Raw genomic sequence first — 19714 nt, forward strand, 5'->3', positions numbered from 1 at the left:
GACTGAAATAATTTGAGATTGCAATAGGTTTCATAAAATATAATTTTCTGATACATAGTTTACAATCTTAACCATTTATAACTTAATTGGACATAAATTAGGGTTAGAAATTCATCGGTTGTTTAGTCTCAAAATCTTTCTCTCTTTGACTTTCCTCTGCTCTCTCTTTACAACTCCAAGTTTGGACCTACCGCACCTCTAAAGAACAGGCCGCAACTTAAACTTTCTTACAATGCTTTTCATTTAAATAATATAATTTTCCAGATTGAACGAAGCGGCTCCACTTACAGGACTAAACTCCCAAGCTCATCTACTGTACATGTTAACTTCCCCCTCATCAATCGCCTTGCAAAAAAAGGAGGCCTCGTCAGAAATGTCCTTTCCCCACTGCAGTGAAACAAATAGGATATAGCAAATTACTTTGTAACACAGAGCTTTTTAAAACATTGAAAGGGGATGCACCCATTTTTACACTCTACATTATTTGATCGCATTTCGTTGAATGTGTGCTCAGACCACAAGATTGGTGAAATTAAGGATTTCTAGCGACTCTCTTTACCGAGGACAAAAAAGACATGTTGATATGACAGTGTTTCAATCACACACACCTTTTGCATGTTACCGACAAGGGATGTCCCACAACACTTTTTCACATCCGATACAGATACGGCAGCTTTGGATATCTGCCGATACCAATATCAGTCTGACACTTTGTTTTACTCTTGAACAAATAATAATTATACAAATAAAATATATGGAAGCACTTGCATTTGCATTCACTGCTCATGAATGCAAATAAGCTTCCTTGAAACATCTCACTAAAGGAAAGTGAAATTGCTTAAATCAAGTAAAAAGATTCAAATAGAATGCAAAAGTCTCAATGGAGTAAAATGTACAAATGGTTGGAAAAATAAAGTGAAGAGTTAAACAAATAGCGAAAAGTGATCAAGTTTGAATACATTTGAGATAATATATAGAATAGCTGAGCTATAACAGCTGATAGTTTGAAATGGTTGAATCAAGTGTGTGCGTGTGTGTGTCATCACCTTTAGTAACCAGGAAGTGTTATTGACGTTATTCTTTCACATCTAGTTATCGAGATAAACTCAAAAATGATTAGGCTTATACCGTCGGATTCCTTGAAGTCTCTTTCATATGGCATGAAAATATATAGTTTGTGAAGATGGCATGACATGAAAAAGATAGTTTACGATCTTTTACGATCCAAATAAACGGGGGTCACGACACAGAAACGCCCGATATATAATAATTGTATTTCCAATTGTTAATAATTTTAATTGATTGGACATCCGAAAATGGTTAGCTTTTGTGATCGCCACAAGCAAAGCAGCGATCGGCTCTAGCCCAAGCAGGTGCTTTTGATGTGACCGCCAGTTTTAGCAACGTAACCTGGGAGATCTCTAGTTGAGCAAAACATTTAGTGACTGTATTATTCAACACTGATAATCAAAACAAACATAATTCCCCTGTCGCTAAGCCACGCCGTTACCATGATTAAATTGAGTTGGTATTCTGGCCTGCGACACAGTCTGATCCGCATTAGACACTTTTTCTTGTCCCATTGTGGCTTGGGAAAAGCGATGAAATATACCCCATTCTGCAGCCTCTCGGGATACCGACTGTCCGTGTTACATGCAACCCAAGCAAATAATTTTACCATGTTTTTTAATGAAAGATAAATCCACCGTTATATTATGCCTCCTCCCTGTTGTTTTCAATGGAGTTGTCCGAGCTGATGTCAGAGTATAGTTGAGGCTGGAATGTCATTGTCTCATCTGCGTTCTAAGGGCGGAGCATAGCGACAGGTCCATTAAGATGGATACAGAACAGATTCAAATTGATTAATAGAAAACTAAGTAGTTAAATAAAGATCAATTCCTGGGACAATTGATGGCAAATTAATGTCTTTCTTCATGGACATTAGGGATGGGCATTTGAAGAAATTTTCTTGATCGAGCATCGCTAGAGTTATCGATCAATTATCGATTAATCATTAACTTTTTTCTATGTTTTTTTTCTAATGTTTTTATCAATGAAATCTTTATTCCAACAATAATGTATGGGCCAAAATTAATACAATACAGTTAACTTGAAGACCTACAACTGTTTAACAGTTTTAAAATAACAAATACAGGCATTATAGGTTATAGGCCAATGCGGCGCTCGTAAAGTCTGAACAATGCGCCTACAGGCGCTCTTAAAGGTTTGGAAACGATTCAACAAGACTAAATCTGTAGCCTATTCCAATTACAATAAGTAGCGAACTTATCGGACAACAATAATCAAACAAAGGCAGTAGGCTAAAAGTGGGCATTAAACTGTATAACTGTTATGAAAAAAAGGGGGGGGGAAAGGCCGACATATAATGCCTGCAGCCGGCGCGCGGAAAAGGCTCGCAACAAAAAGATGAGCCACCCATTTACAAACAATTGCATGAACTAGTCTATCTAAAAGCAATACCTTATTGAACATATATAAGGCTGGACTTGTTGCTAAAATATCACAGTTTTGGCAAAATGTAACGACTCCAAGAGGCACCAAGCGGAGCGAGAGTCAACACATTAAGAAAGAAAAGAGCGACTCACATACGGTGATGACTGTCGTCCATAGCATACAGTAACTCCAGCCTACATATTTTTGTTTAGGAATATAAGCATGTTAACATGCTCGGGGGTCAGACGCGAACGCAGCCTTGTAACTGTCAGTCCAGCAGCAGAAAACACCCGCTCTGACGGGACCGAAGTTGCGGGGATGCAGAGCAGAGGTATTGTCGCGCTAACTTTGACAGCCTGGGGAACCTTCTTCCATTCACTTTCCACCAGTCGGCAGGGTTATATTCAATTAAATGCTTCAAGACTCGCAGTATGCAACACAACGTCCTTTTAATCGATAACAATATCAATTGATCGACGCATTTCTTAACGATCAATTATCGAGCATCGATTAATTATGCCCATCCCTAATGGACATAGTCAAAGATTTTTGTTTAGCTAGCTGTAGCTGTATCGTTCATGCTAGATCCTATCCATTGCATCCAACCATTAGTCCTGCTAGCCAAGAAAAAAAACGGATGGATTCTTTCTACTCTTGGCATTTGGAACCCAATTATAGATGCTCACTAATAAAGCCCTATAGCTTCTATCTTTTCTGTTCCTATTATGGAGACTGGAATGATGTCGGCCAGAATTTCTCATTCTCGTCTAACCAATATCTATGGTAAGTATGAAAAATCCCAGCTGACTGGAATGCTGACTAAATGGGTAAGGCCCAGCCATGGGTGAAAATACTGTATGAAGGGATGGAAAAATTAATGGGATAAGCATTGTTGTTTTTTGTATTACATATATTGCAGGGTTGGTGTATTGAAGGACACTCCGATGCACTTCCCATTGTGCACATCAGCATTCATAGGAGAACACTATACTGGCAGGGGTGACTTTGACGCATGGAGCACTCTTGTCTGAAGAAATACAACAGCATTGAAAACAAAAACAGCAGGGCCTGTAAAGCCCTCTGGCATAAGACAATATCTTTACTAGAGGTGCAGGCTCAATACATGACCTATGGCATTAAATGCTGTTAATGTGGTAAATAATGCAAACAGAGCGATATTTATAGAAGGTCAATGCTCTGGATTAAAAAAACGATGTTACCAAGTGTTTATGGTCCAAAGACTAAACACAAATGAGCACACCCTGAATCGCAATTAGTCGTCTGAAATGTATCCGTATTTACCTTCAAAGTCCTTTGTTATAGGTAAAAAGGCGGCTTTCGCTTAACACTATGGACCTTCGTTAGATTAACCCCATTGAGGCCCCGTTCACACGAAGCCGATTTCATGGCGAAACCGCAAAGGTCTTGTACGGTTCGGCCTTCCGTACACACGAAGCCGGCGAATCCACTGACCGAAACCGCAAACTTCTGAAACCACCCTCGGAGGTGGTTTCAAATCTACCCGGTTTCGTTTTGGATTCGTGTGTACGCCTGAAACCGCCTGAAACCGCAAACCATGACGTCATCGCCCCACCCCTCGACCTCCTAGCCAATGGCTCTTAAGCCCGCGGAGTCTCAGAAATCACATGCGAGCATGCGCATAAGGGCAGCCTCTTTATGCGCATGCTCGCCTCTTCTTCTTATTTCATTTCTTCTGGATTTCTGTACCAGAAGCAGCGCCCCTTATGGGCCTGGAATGTGTACTACAGCGTTTCTACAGATCTACCCGGTTTTGCTTGGCTTCGTCTTTACGGAGATACTTCGAAACCGGATAGATCGAAACCGTAACGGTTTCGCCCGTTTCGGCTTCGTGTGAACGGGGCCTTAGATGGTCTTCCTGCTGCCCAACAAAAGCTTACAAATAAAGAAAAAATGAATGCATTCCGTTGATAACTATATGGCGTTTCCGGGAATGTCCCGGCTAATTATTTTGTTTATTGTCATACATAAAGTAACATGTCAAATGCGACGGCAGCCGCTTTAGCAACCTTATAATCTGTACAACAGATTAAAAAATTAATAATCAGCAAGATATTATCTCCACAGGTCGAATATTAAATACGAAAGTAAACAAAAGTAGCCCAGTTTATATCTGCTTAACGGAACACTCTGTAAACCGGATGAGATAAAGTTCCAATAATGTCCGGCTGGACCAAGGCTTACGTGCAATGCACCGTGGACGTAATAATGTCATAAAATTACATTATTATACAACTTCGCATCTATCGCATATTCTGAGTGTTATGATTTGGTTTTGGGGTACATTTCAACAGCTTGAGACCCTGATCACAATATGATGATTAGAAAAACCTGGTGTGCACTGCCGATGGAACATCTCTTTAACACTTTCCCCAAATAGCTTTTTCAAGCTATAGGCACTCCACAAAACTGACAAACATTACTCTCTGCACGGTGCCAAAGAGAAGCTGCTGTTCAGCTGGTTTCAGTAAGGGATGGCTCTCGCTTGGCAGTAAATATCGCCCGACATACCTTGCAGTCTGAACACTGTGTCTGGCAGGGTCATTTAAAGTAAAGACCCAACAACTTCTACAACTGCAAGCTGGTAAGACATTTATGTTATTTTCCCAAAGTAAGGCATTTAGGCAAACGGAGACCAGAGTTTGCCAGGTAGCTTTTTATTAGGGTTAACACACACACACACACACACACACACACACACACACACACACACACACACACACACACACACACACACACACACACACACACACACACACACACACACACACACACACACACACACACACACACACCCTTCTATCAAATATAGTATAGTCAAAACTCAAACTGTGTTAAGGAATATTGATTCATGTTAGCGACATCCAATTCAAACCAATGCCAAGTGAACCACTTCACTTTTATTCAAACCTTTCTAATTATTTGTGTATTTCAGGGAAACGGCAAATACGATTGTCAATTACAATTAGGACTAGGAGCATCCGTTAAACCACTGAATGTCAGACATTTTTGGTCCCATAAGATGGAAAAATTCTCCCTTTAATTTCTATCAGTGGCATAATCCTCTTCAGAAACCCTTTTTAGGGTGAATTAGAAAGGCCCTGCATTCAGTGGATGAATAACAAAAAGGGGACGGGAAAAACGACAAGGGGCTAGCTGTCTGCGTGGATTAGAATGGCAAAGAAAATCCTTTCATCTCAAATCTATACTTCTAAACTTGGAAGCAGACATAAACGCACACAGAACCAAGAATGCAAATGCTCAGAGAAAGAAAAATAAGTAGATGGGCATGAATGCTTCCAATTTTAACATAAAGGGAGAGTTATTTCTGTCAACTGGCTCATAATTAATTATGTTTAAAAACAGGTTTACAATCTGGATTAGAGATCTACAGTACTTCTAGCCTTGGAAAGCTTCTCTTTCTGAGCCGACCTCTCATATTGGCTTTAAGGAAGATAGAGCATGCCCAGTATCTTACTTCTCCAGTTTCTCTTTCTGAAATGCAGGCTGCTGCACTATTCTTGGCAGATAGCCTTTTGACATTGAGCAAAATGTAACACGAGGGAAAAGCACAGACAACCTCTTCAGTCAAAATACAACAACTTCGATCCCCATCATACCACCAACTGGAAAATGGATTAGCTAGTCTGTCAGCATTCATCGGTTATAATATCATGCCAAGCACCAGAAAGGCTGGTTAACTGGTTTGCAATATGAAAAGTTGGCAGTTTTCCATTGTATATGCTCGAACAAGTAAAAAAATAGATGGCCGAGGGAAAGAAATTCACATGATATTAACAGCAATACCTCAATTAAATAACTAAGTTGCTTTCAGCAGAACTGAAAGCATTATTAGATAAAAGTAAGAAAGAAAATCTGTCAACAAAACATTGACTAAGTATATACTAATAAAACATTTTAAAATTATAAATTAGGTTAATAATGAACAGTATTACATCACAATATATATAAGTCTTCAGATGGCCTATATCCTGTCCCCGGGATAGCAGCCACATTTTAAAGTAACGTTCTTGTGTATGAAAACACTCCTCAGTCTGGAATTAACCTCAAAGCAGATGTGGTATTACGAAGAACAATTATAAATCTAATGCTTGATGCTGCTAACAGAAAAGTCAGAATTGCAATTCCAGAATTTTACGGTACATTTACCATCGGATGATTTCAGAACATGAGACAATAATATCTGTTTGCTTAAGAGTAGAAAGACATTTAAGGAGGTTCTTTTTCTGGCAACAAACTAGGTGTTTACTGACAATAAAATGGCCCAGTGTCTTCTTACAGTAGATTTTAGTATTTACATACTCAGCAAAAGGGACAAAGGAGAAGGAAGAAAACGGTTTAACACACAGCTCTGCATTAATACAAACATGTTGCACAAACTGTGCCAGCTCTTTCTCGGTTAGTCCAAAATTACAGGCGGGTAAGAGAAAGGGGGGGAGAAGACTACTCCTCCTACTGTGTGGGTTTTGCCCGCTAATCAGACCACATGCCTCAAGGATTCAGGAATCCTGGAACTTTCAGGCAGCCCTCTCATTCCAAACACAACCTCAGCAGCCTGTGAAAAACTCTGTGTGCGTGTGTGTTGGGGGAAGGGTGGTCTAAAGACAACCCATTCATAATACAGTTCTACCCTCCCCCATTCCTTTCCTTAAGCCTCCCCTCCTCCTCTTACCCCTTATATGCCCTCTCTTGCCTAGCATAAAAGCACAGCCCTTTTTTCCCTTTCTTCTCTTCTGCTCGATGCAGACTTGGTTAGAATGGAATCAGTTTATTATTAGACCCTGGTCCAACCACATACCCACAATGTTTCAAACAGCGGCGAGACCAAATAAAACATTGACGTGTACTCCTGCCAATGGAAGTCTTTTTATATTGTGCCTTCTCTTACCTCCTCGCTTTATTTATCATTGTCCCTTCTCCCTTTCCCTCCTCCCAGCATTCTCACTAACCATGAAGGGCTCCATGGAAATGTTCAGTCTGACAATGGAGGACAGCTGCTCTCACTGCGCAAGTCTTTAATGAGCTGAATTAGTTGTACAAGCCTCCCAGCTCGCACCACCACCCTCAACCCTCCTTACCCTAGTTCCCCAACATACGCCCCTCTCGTAGCACATCGACTCAGATCCACATTACCAAGGCACAGGAAGAGCTCAGGGGGGAGAAAAACATCGAGGGCTGGGACGGGGAGTTTCGGGGAAAGACAAAGCATGACAGGGCTTTGTCTGCGAGATCTATGATTGCTTTTGCAGGAGTGACCTGAAATCCCCCAGAGTGAACCATCATAATCATGATTCTTTGTGTTCTAATGTTTTCCACAGCATGTTGAAATATTGGAAGCCTTTATTGGCAGTGTAATGGCATTTCTTTGGATTCTCAGCTAGTACTTAAATGGGCAGTGAACCCAAAATCATGTCTTATATGTTCTTCAACATAACCATTTTATCGCCGTTACTGAATGAAAATGTTGAGAAACCCGAGTAAAAAAAGTAAATAAATTGCTAGTCTCAGTCTTTGCCAGTTTGTGAAAATTCTACACTGCTCTGAACACATGTAGCATTATTTTTGTGACTGTCGAAGTTCCTTTTAGTTTACCCTTCATCGCCACCACCAGCAGAATTGATGTCCTTGCCCAGAGTGTTTTTTTTTAAATATAAGAAAATTATCCATGGCCCCCAACAGGGTTATCAATAACCTACCTGAAATATTTTAGTAAAAAAAGGAATCTGTTTGGAGATACAGAAAATAAACTACCATGTCACCTAGTTTGATCATCAATATTAGCACCATTGGTCTGCCATTCCTAGAAGCCAACCTCCCGAGTTTAAAGGAAAAAGCAAGAAAAGGTCAGATCTGAATGCAATTGGTTTCCCCAAAGCACTTTCCCCAAAAATAACCATAAAAACTAATCAAAGTCTGCCCTACATCACAGTAGCTACTAGGGATGTGAATATCTCAAATTTTTCATGGTTGAATAATCAGTGGGTGGTATGAACGAATAATCGATTATTCGATGTGTGCTAACATTCAAAAAGGCTGCCATGGATCATCGGCAAGTAATCACTTAATAACTTAAACTGAAAAAAACAAACTAACAGTAAATAATCCAATTTATTCTGGTATTAATAAATTAATATTTATTCTTGTAAATACTTAAATAAGGCTAACATTATAATGCAGAACATAAAAAAAAATTACACCCATAGTAGAGCGGTGCCCGCATTTTTGGCTAAAGCATTGCGAACGGACTCTTGAGTATTCAGCATTCATCTTTTCGAGACGCGAGGTGATGGTTCTTCGACACTGAACCGTGTACTCAAGCTCTATGTATGCCATTAATTCTGGAAACCCCCTCCCCTCCACTGTACTAATAGGCAGCATATCTTTAGCCACCATGCTGGCAATTAAGGCAGACGTTTTTTCGCTGCGGCTTCTGTCACACTTGCGAGCGTGAATGAATGTTGCCATACTTGATTGGGTGGGTCCCTCATCTTCGTTTACTTTGACAGTTGGATGCAACTTGAGATGCGATATCATCGTTGACATGGAGTCATGGTATGATAATTTAGTTCCACATATCCCACACGGGACACGATTGTCTTCCATTTTCTTGAAGTGTGCCCAGGCGGAGCTCTAGCGGGACTTCGACATTGTTAGCCTCCTATACCAACAGAATAGGCCTACACACTCTGTAAACTAACAACGTTATTAACACAATGCGCTTTTGAATGACGTCAGACTCCCTCCCCGTTCCACACTCAGCAGTGTACCTGGTGCTGTTTGTTTGTGTTGTATGCATATATTAATATTTATGCTTGTGTATATTGTTTTTCTGTACATTATTAATAATAAAAAAAAAAACTAATAGTGCTACAGAACCAACATAAGTTTTGTCCGTTAATTCTTGTTTATTGGAATGGGAAAAATGTTAACGGTCCAAATGTTAAATATCGGCTTCGACGCTCGGGAACGAATAATCGAATAATTGAATATTCTGACCCATCCATAGTAGCTACGAGCACAGCGGTCTGAGTGGGCGAGAAATGGTTCTAACATAAAAAATGTCAACATAACCTTTGGTGACTCTAGACAAGGATTTCACGTGCAGCAGGACTACAGCCAAATAAGTTCCCAAGTAGGCCGTATACCACCCGGCAGTGATGACTGACCGAAATGACCGAGAGTATAACTCCATATAAACGAGAATCAAAACCGCAAAGTATAAGTTCTTTTGAATATTTTGGGAATTAAGTTTGTGTGATTTGTTACCGTCACTGACAGGAGATCAGTAAGATTCATATTTATTTTTCTTTTACAATTCAATAGTTAAATAAAGATATAATATCAATTCATGCATCAATTAATCTCAACAGATAGGCTTGGCCTACAGGAAAGAGCAGTTTATATGTTGACTGCTTTCAATGTTGTGTTGGTAATAGTATAGAAGTATGTATTACTTATGTTTAGTGAATAATAGGGAAGATAAAGAACTTCTCAAAAAAATATCTCAATATTAGTCCAAAAAAGAAAATACGCAATTAGATTATTTTCCCAAATCGTTTGCTTCAATGTTTCATTCTCCCCAAATGAAACATTGATCCAAAACCTATTAAACCTAACAACTACAGCATTTGATTTCTTTATTATGTACATTTCAAGGAAGACTAAGTTTCTTTAGGAAAGAAACTAAAGATTGAATATTACTTCTGCCACGCTTCAATTCATTCCCCATCAAATGAGCTACTTTATGATGAAATAATCCAATCCATTGCATTGTAGTGTGGGTGGGGTTGGTTTAAACACCCTTAATTATACAGGCAACATACATTTTTAATGAACATTTAAAAAGGTTAATGAGTTACTGGACTAAACAAGTTTGTACACTTACACCACAAGATGTGTCCCGCACATGCAATATATCCAAGATACCAAAACTTCAGAAGTGTTCTGCACTTGTATGCCCAGAATAATATTTCTCTTGCAGCCTCTCTTATTAACAAGCCCACACATTTTGACATGTCTAACATGACCACCATTTTATGACTCAACCATAAAATCTGTGAGAGCTTTTTAACAGCCACATGCTTCACTGACAAATATTGACTCAATCTCATGTCTGTTTCCATAAGGAGCAAGCTGCACAACTTCGTCTTTCTACTAAGGGAGTCATTCAAGATGATTTGTATAACAAATGTGTATTGTTAGTTTTACTTTGTTTGAAGTGGGGCTCAGCAATACGTTGACATTTCTTAAAATGTCAAATTAACACAGGATTCAACCGTTTGGTCTTAGACACTAAAGGATTTGGGTTTGGATATCGTCCTCAAAAATATTTGATTGCATATTATGATACATATTGAGCATAAAATGCATCTTTGGCAGTCTATCAGGTAGGGGTGTACGGTATAAACGGCATAGAAAGTACACCGGTATGAATTTGCGCTACGGTATGGATTTTGACGTTACCGGTGTGACCGGTAGACAGTGTTGTGTGCAACACGTTAATACAGCGACGCAAGTACTTTTTCATGTCAAATGTAAAGTTACGTGCAACTAATGAAAATATGGTAACGAAACGTAGTTCCTTTTTTCAATTCGGCATTCAACATTACTTTTCCCAGGGACAGATTTGACAGCGATACTGCCTTCTCAGGCAGTATGCTATTGTGCAAGCACGCAGGCGCGCTTGCGCAATAGTCCCTACACAAGTACTCATTCCATACCGTACGTGAAAGACGCTGATCTCTGCATCTCTTCCACAGACATCGCTTCTGCAGGCATTTTCCAAAGCCAGTCCTTACGACCAAAAAAGCTTGCGGTGGAACGAGATAACAAACGGCATCACTGTTTACCTGTGTAAGGACATGGTCAAAACAGTCGATCCCAGGTACACGTTACCTTCCCGCACACACTTCAGCCAAATTGAGATGCCTATGCCGTAACTATACGGCAAGGTCAGTGATCAAGTGGAGAAAGAAATCCAGATCATTAAACATTAGTGTTTTTCAGAGATGGAAGTAACTTGAGAAAAGATTATGCATTATTCATGCAGATTTGATGCCAAACCAACAATTTTACCCCTTCGGAAGCATTTATATCGAAATTAGATATACCTGAAATCATACCGTGATATACATTTTAGTCCATACCGTACAACTCTACTATCAGGGAAGACTCATTGCTCGTTGACCGGAAAAGTAAAAGGGGGGCTAGTTGTAGTTTTTTCGCTCGGTTCTAGCCCTACTGTTGATACGAAGAACCAAGCGAAAAGCCTTCAATCAAACATAAACAGCCCCCTTTCAGTTTCCGGTCCCCGTTTCAATGGGATTTACAAAATGCCAAATAAAACACGACAGAAACGGTACTTCACTACGATACTTGATTAGGAACATCAACGAACACCACTATCCACTCGGTGAGTTGCACATTTCTGAAAACAAACGTTTAGGATAGTTTTAAGGACAGGTTGTGAATAACCATAGCCATTTCTTCTGAAGCAGGCAGGGGCGATTCAAAATCAGCCGAATACCAGAGACAAGACCAATAGTCAACATTTCGTTGGCAACCATTATATTTCATCCTAGACAAACCAGAAAGGGGGCTCAATGTGCTAAATAACGGAATTGTCGGACAATTCATTTTTAGGTCAGCCGATCCACGGATCACTTGTGTCCCGAACCGTGAGGGTTGAATCGTCCGGATATTGGGTAACCAGTGAATCCGTTGCACCACTGCAAGACATCAATATGTATATTGCATGCATATTATTCTAGTACAATGCATTTTGTTTACACGTTAGTTTTGTATATTACTCAATTAACACAGGTTAAAGCTCAAAGAGAACAATTTGGTTTATACCACAACTTCTAAATTGTTACATACTCCAAATTATAACATAGAATAATTATTTTGTGGCCCTCTGTTGCCTATAACCGGACATCAGTTTGACAGGGACAGAGGCTAATAGCAAACACGTGGAACACATTTCTGTGACAATAGTCTCTTCTTCTGCATGGTTAAGTGAGGCAGGGTATTTTAAACCAGGCAGCTATACAATAATCAGAGCAGCCATGAACACAGTGGAAAATATTTCATTTTGATTTCCTTGAAAACCATTCTACTGACTATACAAACAGAGCCACTTGATTCAACTGGGTCTCCTAAGAATGAGTTTTAAAAATGGATGCATAAACACAGGTAAATACTGTTTATGGAGGGTGAAACACATGATAGGAAAGCCTATGAGGCAAAATGTGTCTGCCGTTTACTTTACTTTATGAATTCTAGTTCTTCTGATATTTATGAAATACTGTCATATGGGGATATGTATTGTAGAGAAAGTCTTCATTAAAAGTGCTCTACATTTTCCCCATAAATAGAGTAGTGTGTAGGAAGATATTTTACGCCATTCTGCCAATATCTGGTGGCACTACATTCAAATAGCATTACATTTAATTCAATAATTCTCCTTAAATAACCTCTCCCCATTTCAGAACAAGGTGACACTACCTTTACTATACCTAGTACTTTAAAAATGCCTGGACCTATTAAAAGTGGAATGAGCTGTAAAACAAGAACAATAATTATTTGGCCCAGGAAAGTGAAAGAAGCTAAGCCATCCCTCAAAGCAGCCTTTCAGCCTGCAAGCGGAGTATCAGGACCTCAGCCGAATATCAGGAACTGAGCTGAGTGGCAGCCATGCTCTTAGACTGGTGTCCACTGCAGACCCTCTTCCTTCTAACATGTGACACTGCCAATGTATTTTTCAATGAGAGCTGCTCCATTCTTTAAGGCCAGCAGCACAGCAGCCTCACTCCCCGAGGCTTGAATAATTAGAAGAGTGAGCGGAGCCTCCAGTCAGTGGGAGTAAGTGCATGCAGTGAGGAGGCAGGGGTGATTTATTTATCAACAAGAGATAATCTTTGAGGAGTATTAGTAGGAATGCACTATAACTTTTTTATCAAACCAATACCGATAACTTTCAGCTCATCAAGGCCGATACCAATATCGATAACACACACACATATATACATATACTGAAAAATAGGGATGCACGATATCGGCAGTGATATCGTTATCGGCCGATGTTAGTCATTCATATCGGCATCGGCCCGATAAGTAAAACTGGTCCGATATTAACAGCCGATATTTATTTCCGTCTAGTTGCCGTTGTGTGTGTTTTTTGCCCATGTGCAGCTTGTTTGGTCATGTGACGGTGTCAGTGACGCAGCCAGAGAAGCAAGGAGAGGCAGTACAGGAGTGTTTGTCCCCTTTACTGAAAATAATCAATGTCGGCGTTTTTTACGGTCTCAAATGAAGATACTCGAATTGCAATATGCAATACTTGCAAAGCCGAAGTAATGCGCGGAGGATGCCGTGTCAAATCATTCAACACCACCAATTTAATGAGTCATTTGAAAAACCGCCATCCGGAAGTTGTCATACAATGTCAGGAAGCTAACGTTGCTAGCAAGCAGCCCAAAACGAAAACAGCAGCAGCCGCAGTTGGGAGCCCAATACAGCAAGCACTCGACCAATCAAATAAATTTGCCAAGGACAGCTCAAAGGCCAAGTCAATCACGAACAAGGTAATGGAAATGATAGCTCTTGACGACCAGCCATTTTCCATAGTGGAGGACCGAGGCTTTCGTCAGCTGATAGAGCACATTGAACCCCGCTACAGCCTTCCAAGTCGCCGTTACTTTTCTGACGTTTCCCTCCCTGCTTTGTACGAAGTGGTAGCCACACACATCCACAAGATATTGGACAGCAGTGTGAATGACATTAGCTTCACGACAGATATATGGAGCTCCAACATCAGTCAGATGAGTACGTTAAGCCTTACTGCTCAATGGATTGATGACAACTTTGAAATGAGAAGAGCTGGTTTACATGCACGCACAAGAATTTGCTGGGTCGCATACAGGGACTGCCATAGCTAGTGCATTTGACGGCATGTTTGCTCAGTGGAAAATACCGAAAGAAAATGTGCATGTTGTGCTTTGTGACAACACACGAAATATGCAGAAGGCAATGGACGAGTGCGTTGTTAAAAGCCTGGGCTGCATGGCTCATACACTGCAGCTGGCAGTGCATGACGGAGTGCTGAGCCAGCAAAGCATCTCAGATTGTGTGGTTATTGGAAGGAAAATAGTTGGACAGATGCGAGTTGACATGAGTTGTATTGTTTTGCACTGTGCAAAAAAACACTAGCATACAAGTGTTTGTTATGGTTGCTTGGAGGAAACATTGTTTGGACATTTACTTGAACATTACATGTAAGTTGGAAATTGTGCACCGACTACAGTGTCTGTTATAAATATTCTCAAGTTTGATTAGTGAGAATGACTCATTGGCAGTCTATCAGGTAGGGGTGTACGGTATAAACGGCATAGAAAGTACACCGGTATGAATTTGCGCTACGGTATGGATTTTGACGTTACCGGTGTGACCGGTAGACAGTGTTGTGTGCAACACGTTAATACAGCGACGTAAGTACTTTTTCATGTCAATGAGTCAGAACATGTCTTGATATATTTGATTTTGCCTATTTTACAGTTTTGAGTTGAAATTTACTTAAACTTGAAACACTTTTTGTAATTTATTAGACAAGTGTGTGGTTGCCATGAATATTGGCAAATTTGATTTAAGTTATAAAACCTTGTCAAGATATTTTGATTTGTGATCGTTATTGTGATTTATGATCCAAACCTTTTCATAGATGCAAGTTAAACTGTACTTTCAAAAGGTACTTGCTACAAGTTGTAAGTAGCCTAAAACTAACTGTTAGTAACTTGTGTTTGTTATGGATGCCCTGTAACTTGTTGAAGAAACAATGTATTTCGAAGTTCTGGAAAATAAAGAAAGAAAATACTTCACAGTGTTTACATGTTCTTCGGTATACAAAATCATCATAGAAACTTGTTTTTATACCAATATCGATATCGGTAAATATTGGTTATCGGCCATAACAGCAATATTAATATCGGAATCGGTCAAAATTTTCATATCGGTGCATCCCTCCTCAATAACAATAAATAATATGTGCATAATCTACTGACACAAGTTAGACTTGTCTATAGCCATTTTCCAACATGTCCTCCATCTTCTCTATATCAAGAGGTTCGACCGTGAGGGTCATTCACACCTATTTCACACTTGATGCCCGATATGCAGACATCAGTGTCGCTCACACATCAGTAGAATCAAGAGGTTCGCCCGTGAGGGTCATTCACACCTATTCACACTTGATGCACGATATGCGGACATCGGTGTCGCTCAGACATCAGTAGAATCAACGGGGGGTTTAGAGGGGGTGGGCTTGACAGGGGCGGGATATGACGTAGGGTCGAGGTTCGCAATAGGCGGGATAAGGACGGCCCGTCACTCAGGTTTGTTTTGGTCTGACAACAGACAGCACGGAGGCAGAATGGGCAGAACTCATCGCGATCATCTTAAATGTTGCTGCAGCAATGCATCATATATTCCGTTGCATCAACAACATCCGCATTGATCGATGAAAGATTGGAGCATGAGTTGCAGACAAATAGAAGAAACGACGAAGAAGAAAGGCGTAGAGAACGACTGTTACCGGAGAAGAGAGTGTATTTTTTCGACAGCAGGAAAGGTGTAGCATAACAATAAAAAAACATTTTCTATACGCGTGCAGTTGTGAACTCATGGGTTGTAATTGTACTATGATGTGGACTTTTAGAGTTACGATAAGACCTATCATAAAGCGTTATCATAGTTGGAGCGGGGCACTGAAATTATATAGGCTAGGTTTTCAGGGCTATTCTTCATGATATCGGATTTATCGGAATGACGTAATAATTTCTGTTATCGGCCCGATAATTATCATGCACCCAATTATTATGGTAGTTGAGAAACAATACAGGAGTAACATTTCTCACACATACGCAAAGCACTTGTGTGTAAGTGAATGATCCTCAAAGACAAGTTGATTGCTGCCCTTTGAGAAGGGGAATCGCCCTGGCTCAGTTAAGATATTGTTATTGAAACTAACAAGACCAACATGGAGGCAAACAATTCTCTGCATTGATTTAAAGTACTACTTTTTAGGTAAATAAAAGCCACCACTATGTTGAATCCAAGATAGGCACAGTATGTAAATCACCCAACAAGAGAATATTATTATTTATTCTTACTACCATCTCTCACATGTCAAACTCAAAATGTCAACCAGTCATTTGATGTAATGTTCATTAATTCTGGGTGGTCTGGTGGTGGCCATTTATCAACACAGATTTCAAAGGCCATCTCTGGGGCCCTTTTGCTCTATTCCGCGTCTATACCCAATCCAGGGTTTTCACTCTAAATAGATTGTGATGGCTAAGCCTCTTTTCCTTAAATGTCCCTCCACATTCAGGCTGTCTAGAGAGACTCTGTGTCTTGCCTTCCTGTCAGGGTGTCCAGGGCTTAAGGAATCGTACAGGCTTCTTTGGCGGCCCATCCCCCAGCCCGTTTTCAAAGCAGCAGGGGAAAAACAGCAGAGGCTGGTTTTGCACTCGTAGGCTCCCTCCCCCTAACGCACCAGGCGTTGCTGGGGCTTGTGGGATTAAGAATGGAGCACGATGACAAACAAAACAGTCCCGGGCAACACCCCGCACTGCCGTCTTTTTTACACTGGGAGTGCCTGAAAGGGCTGCTCGGAGGCATTCAACACACAAAGATAGATCAACTCTGTGAGTGGACAAGATAAGTGTGGGTGAATAGCTAAGCAGTCCACCCATGACTCTCTTTTATGTGGTGACTGTGGGTAGCATAAACGCTTTAAATAGGGTGGGAAAAAGCAGCTACAAAATTTAGAGTTATGTCTACTATGCCTAGCTTTATTAAACACAGGTTTGAATTAACCGGGTTATTTGATAGTTATTTACAGAGTAAGGCAGGGATGCATAACAAATATGGTCCAATGGAAATTGGAAATTTGTATTATTTTAATTATAAAATTATCGCAGATAATTCAATATTGCTTACATTGGCTTTACCATAGGGTTTACCAAGCACTGCACCCAGTTGTTGCACTCATTACTTCGAACTCTTGCACCTAAGTAAAGCCACGTGGCATGGGCGTGGTGGATTAGGGAGCAGACATGTCATCGCCGGTTGGGATGCTTTTCAAAGCTGCAGAGGCCAATCATCAATACATGTTCAGCTACGATTCCAGAGGAGGGGGGAAATTAGCTAGTTTATACATGGGATGCATAAAGGCCCAAATTTAAAAATTAAGAATTCAAGAAATACAAACAACTAAATATATGTCCCATAAGTGGGCAAATACTCGGCGTCAGTTTCACTAATGTGAAAATCCAAAGCCAGTGTAACCTGTATTTTGTAGTCTGTGCTTAACAAACACACCGTAGCTCCAAAGGCCACACAGTTCTTTACCCGCCTTTAACAGTTCCTAGAGCTATTGGGATACACTTCTATAGAGCAGATTTAATTATGTATCTATTGGGGACATTTATTAGAAACCTATCCTGGTTTATATGTTTTAGTTCAACAATTGTTTTGGACAGGGTAATTCGACTGCCGGGTAGAAATATTGAACAAATTATGGTTCTTTAGAGACATCATCCTACCTAGGTAAGCCGGAAGCAGGTAATTATACGTTATCGTATCGGTGGAAGAAAATCATCATCCTTAGCACTAGCATCCCCGTTCTAAAATCTATGGGTTGCCAAACCACCACCTCGTTTTCTCTCTCTCACACACACACACACACACACACACACACACACACACACACACACACACACACACACACACACACACACACACACACACACACACACACACACACACACACACACACCTTTTCCTCCCAGCGTAAAATTATAATGTTAATGACAATTTAACTTCTCTAGAATACATCCTCTAAATTGTATTTTTTGCACACAACATTTTTAAGTAGTCACTAGATGTGCCATATTATTGACCTCATCTTAACGAAAGCCTGGAATTGTTATCACAAATTGAAATACTGCAAAACAGAACCACATGGAAGGTAACCAGACACAGCAAATAGTAAAAATTGATAGAAACTCACCTTTTCGTTTTTCACCTTTTTCAGCGTTCTGCATTCATTAGTACTATTTTCTAGTTCATCCGGTTCAGTTTTTGTGGTTAATTCTGGTACAATCCCAACCGGTTCAAGTGCAATATTCCCCATTTGTTCAGCCCCCGGCAGGTCTGATTGTGTGTTCTCAAAGGATGTGTTGCGACTACTCCCCATGGCCCCTTGGGCCTGGGCCACAACATCTTTCTCTGCAGCAGCTATGGCCACCACTGGGCCTTCTACTTTGTCCTTCTTACTTTTTGCATTAGCCCCTTCTTTCTCTTTCTTTCCACTGAGAGCCCCTCGGGAGGCCTTGCCCCCCTTTTCCAGGATTTTCCCAGAAGTAGAATTGTTGCCCGTGGCTCCTGCCCCTGCTGCTGCTCCCGTAGGCTCCCCCTGAGTCCTCCCCGTGGTCTCCTTTTTGGCCCCATCTCCAGCTGAGGCTTTGCTACTATTGTCTTTAGAGTTCTTGTTGCGCTTGGATTTCGATTTGCTTTCTTTGCCTTGAGAGCCAGCCACTGGACTGACAAACCTGATGTTGTCCGGCAACGCCGCCACTGCACTCGGTGGTGCCGTCATTCCATCCTTGGTGCCCGACATCTCAAGTTTGTCCTTTTCTAAATCGGCGTCAAGGTCAATGATCAGATTTCCAACACCAATATCCCACTCATCCCCGCTGTCGTAAGTGTCCACCGCATTAGAGTCCACACCTTTCCCGCCTGCAGTGCCACCACTTAGGGACATTTTAGTGCCAACGGCCCAGGTTTTTCTTGGTCAGGTCTGACGACCTCTCAGACGGCTGTGGTGCTGGAGCAGGGATAAGAGAATCCTCACGGTCTATGCGTTCGTTTTCCATTTAACCACATTGTGCCCTAGGAAGAACAAAAAACAGACAAGTGTTGAAGGTGGGCCCAACTGAGATGTTCCATTTATATACATTTTGATACTGGCTGTAAAAAGACCCCCCCACACACACACACACACACCCTACATCTTTATGGGAGTAAAGGTGTTCCGACACAGATTGTTAATAAGCTTGACGTTTTGTTTTGGATTATTTCATGTCCAAAATATCGTTTTTATGCATGCCTACATACAATCAAAGTTACAACATCCAACTAT

General features: G+C 40.7%; 1 protein-coding gene across 1 annotated transcript in view; it reads right to left on the reverse strand.

Moving 5' to 3' along the window:
- LOC132471544 (zinc finger protein 609-like) overlaps positions 1-19714 on the reverse strand; it is a 97560-nt gene that overhangs the window by 48162 nt on the left and 29684 nt on the right. Inside the window, exon 2 of the mRNA XM_060070656.1 lies at positions 18584-19464. Coding sequence (XP_059926639.1) covers positions 18584-19336 — 753 coding nt within the window. The 5' untranslated portion in view covers positions 19337-19464. The remainder of the gene's footprint in view (positions 1-18583; positions 19465-19714) is intronic.

This window comes from Gadus macrocephalus, chromosome 14 (genome assembly GCF_031168955.1).
Source record: "Gadus macrocephalus chromosome 14, ASM3116895v1".
NCBI lineage: Eukaryota > Metazoa > Chordata > Actinopteri > Gadiformes > Gadidae > Gadus > Gadus macrocephalus.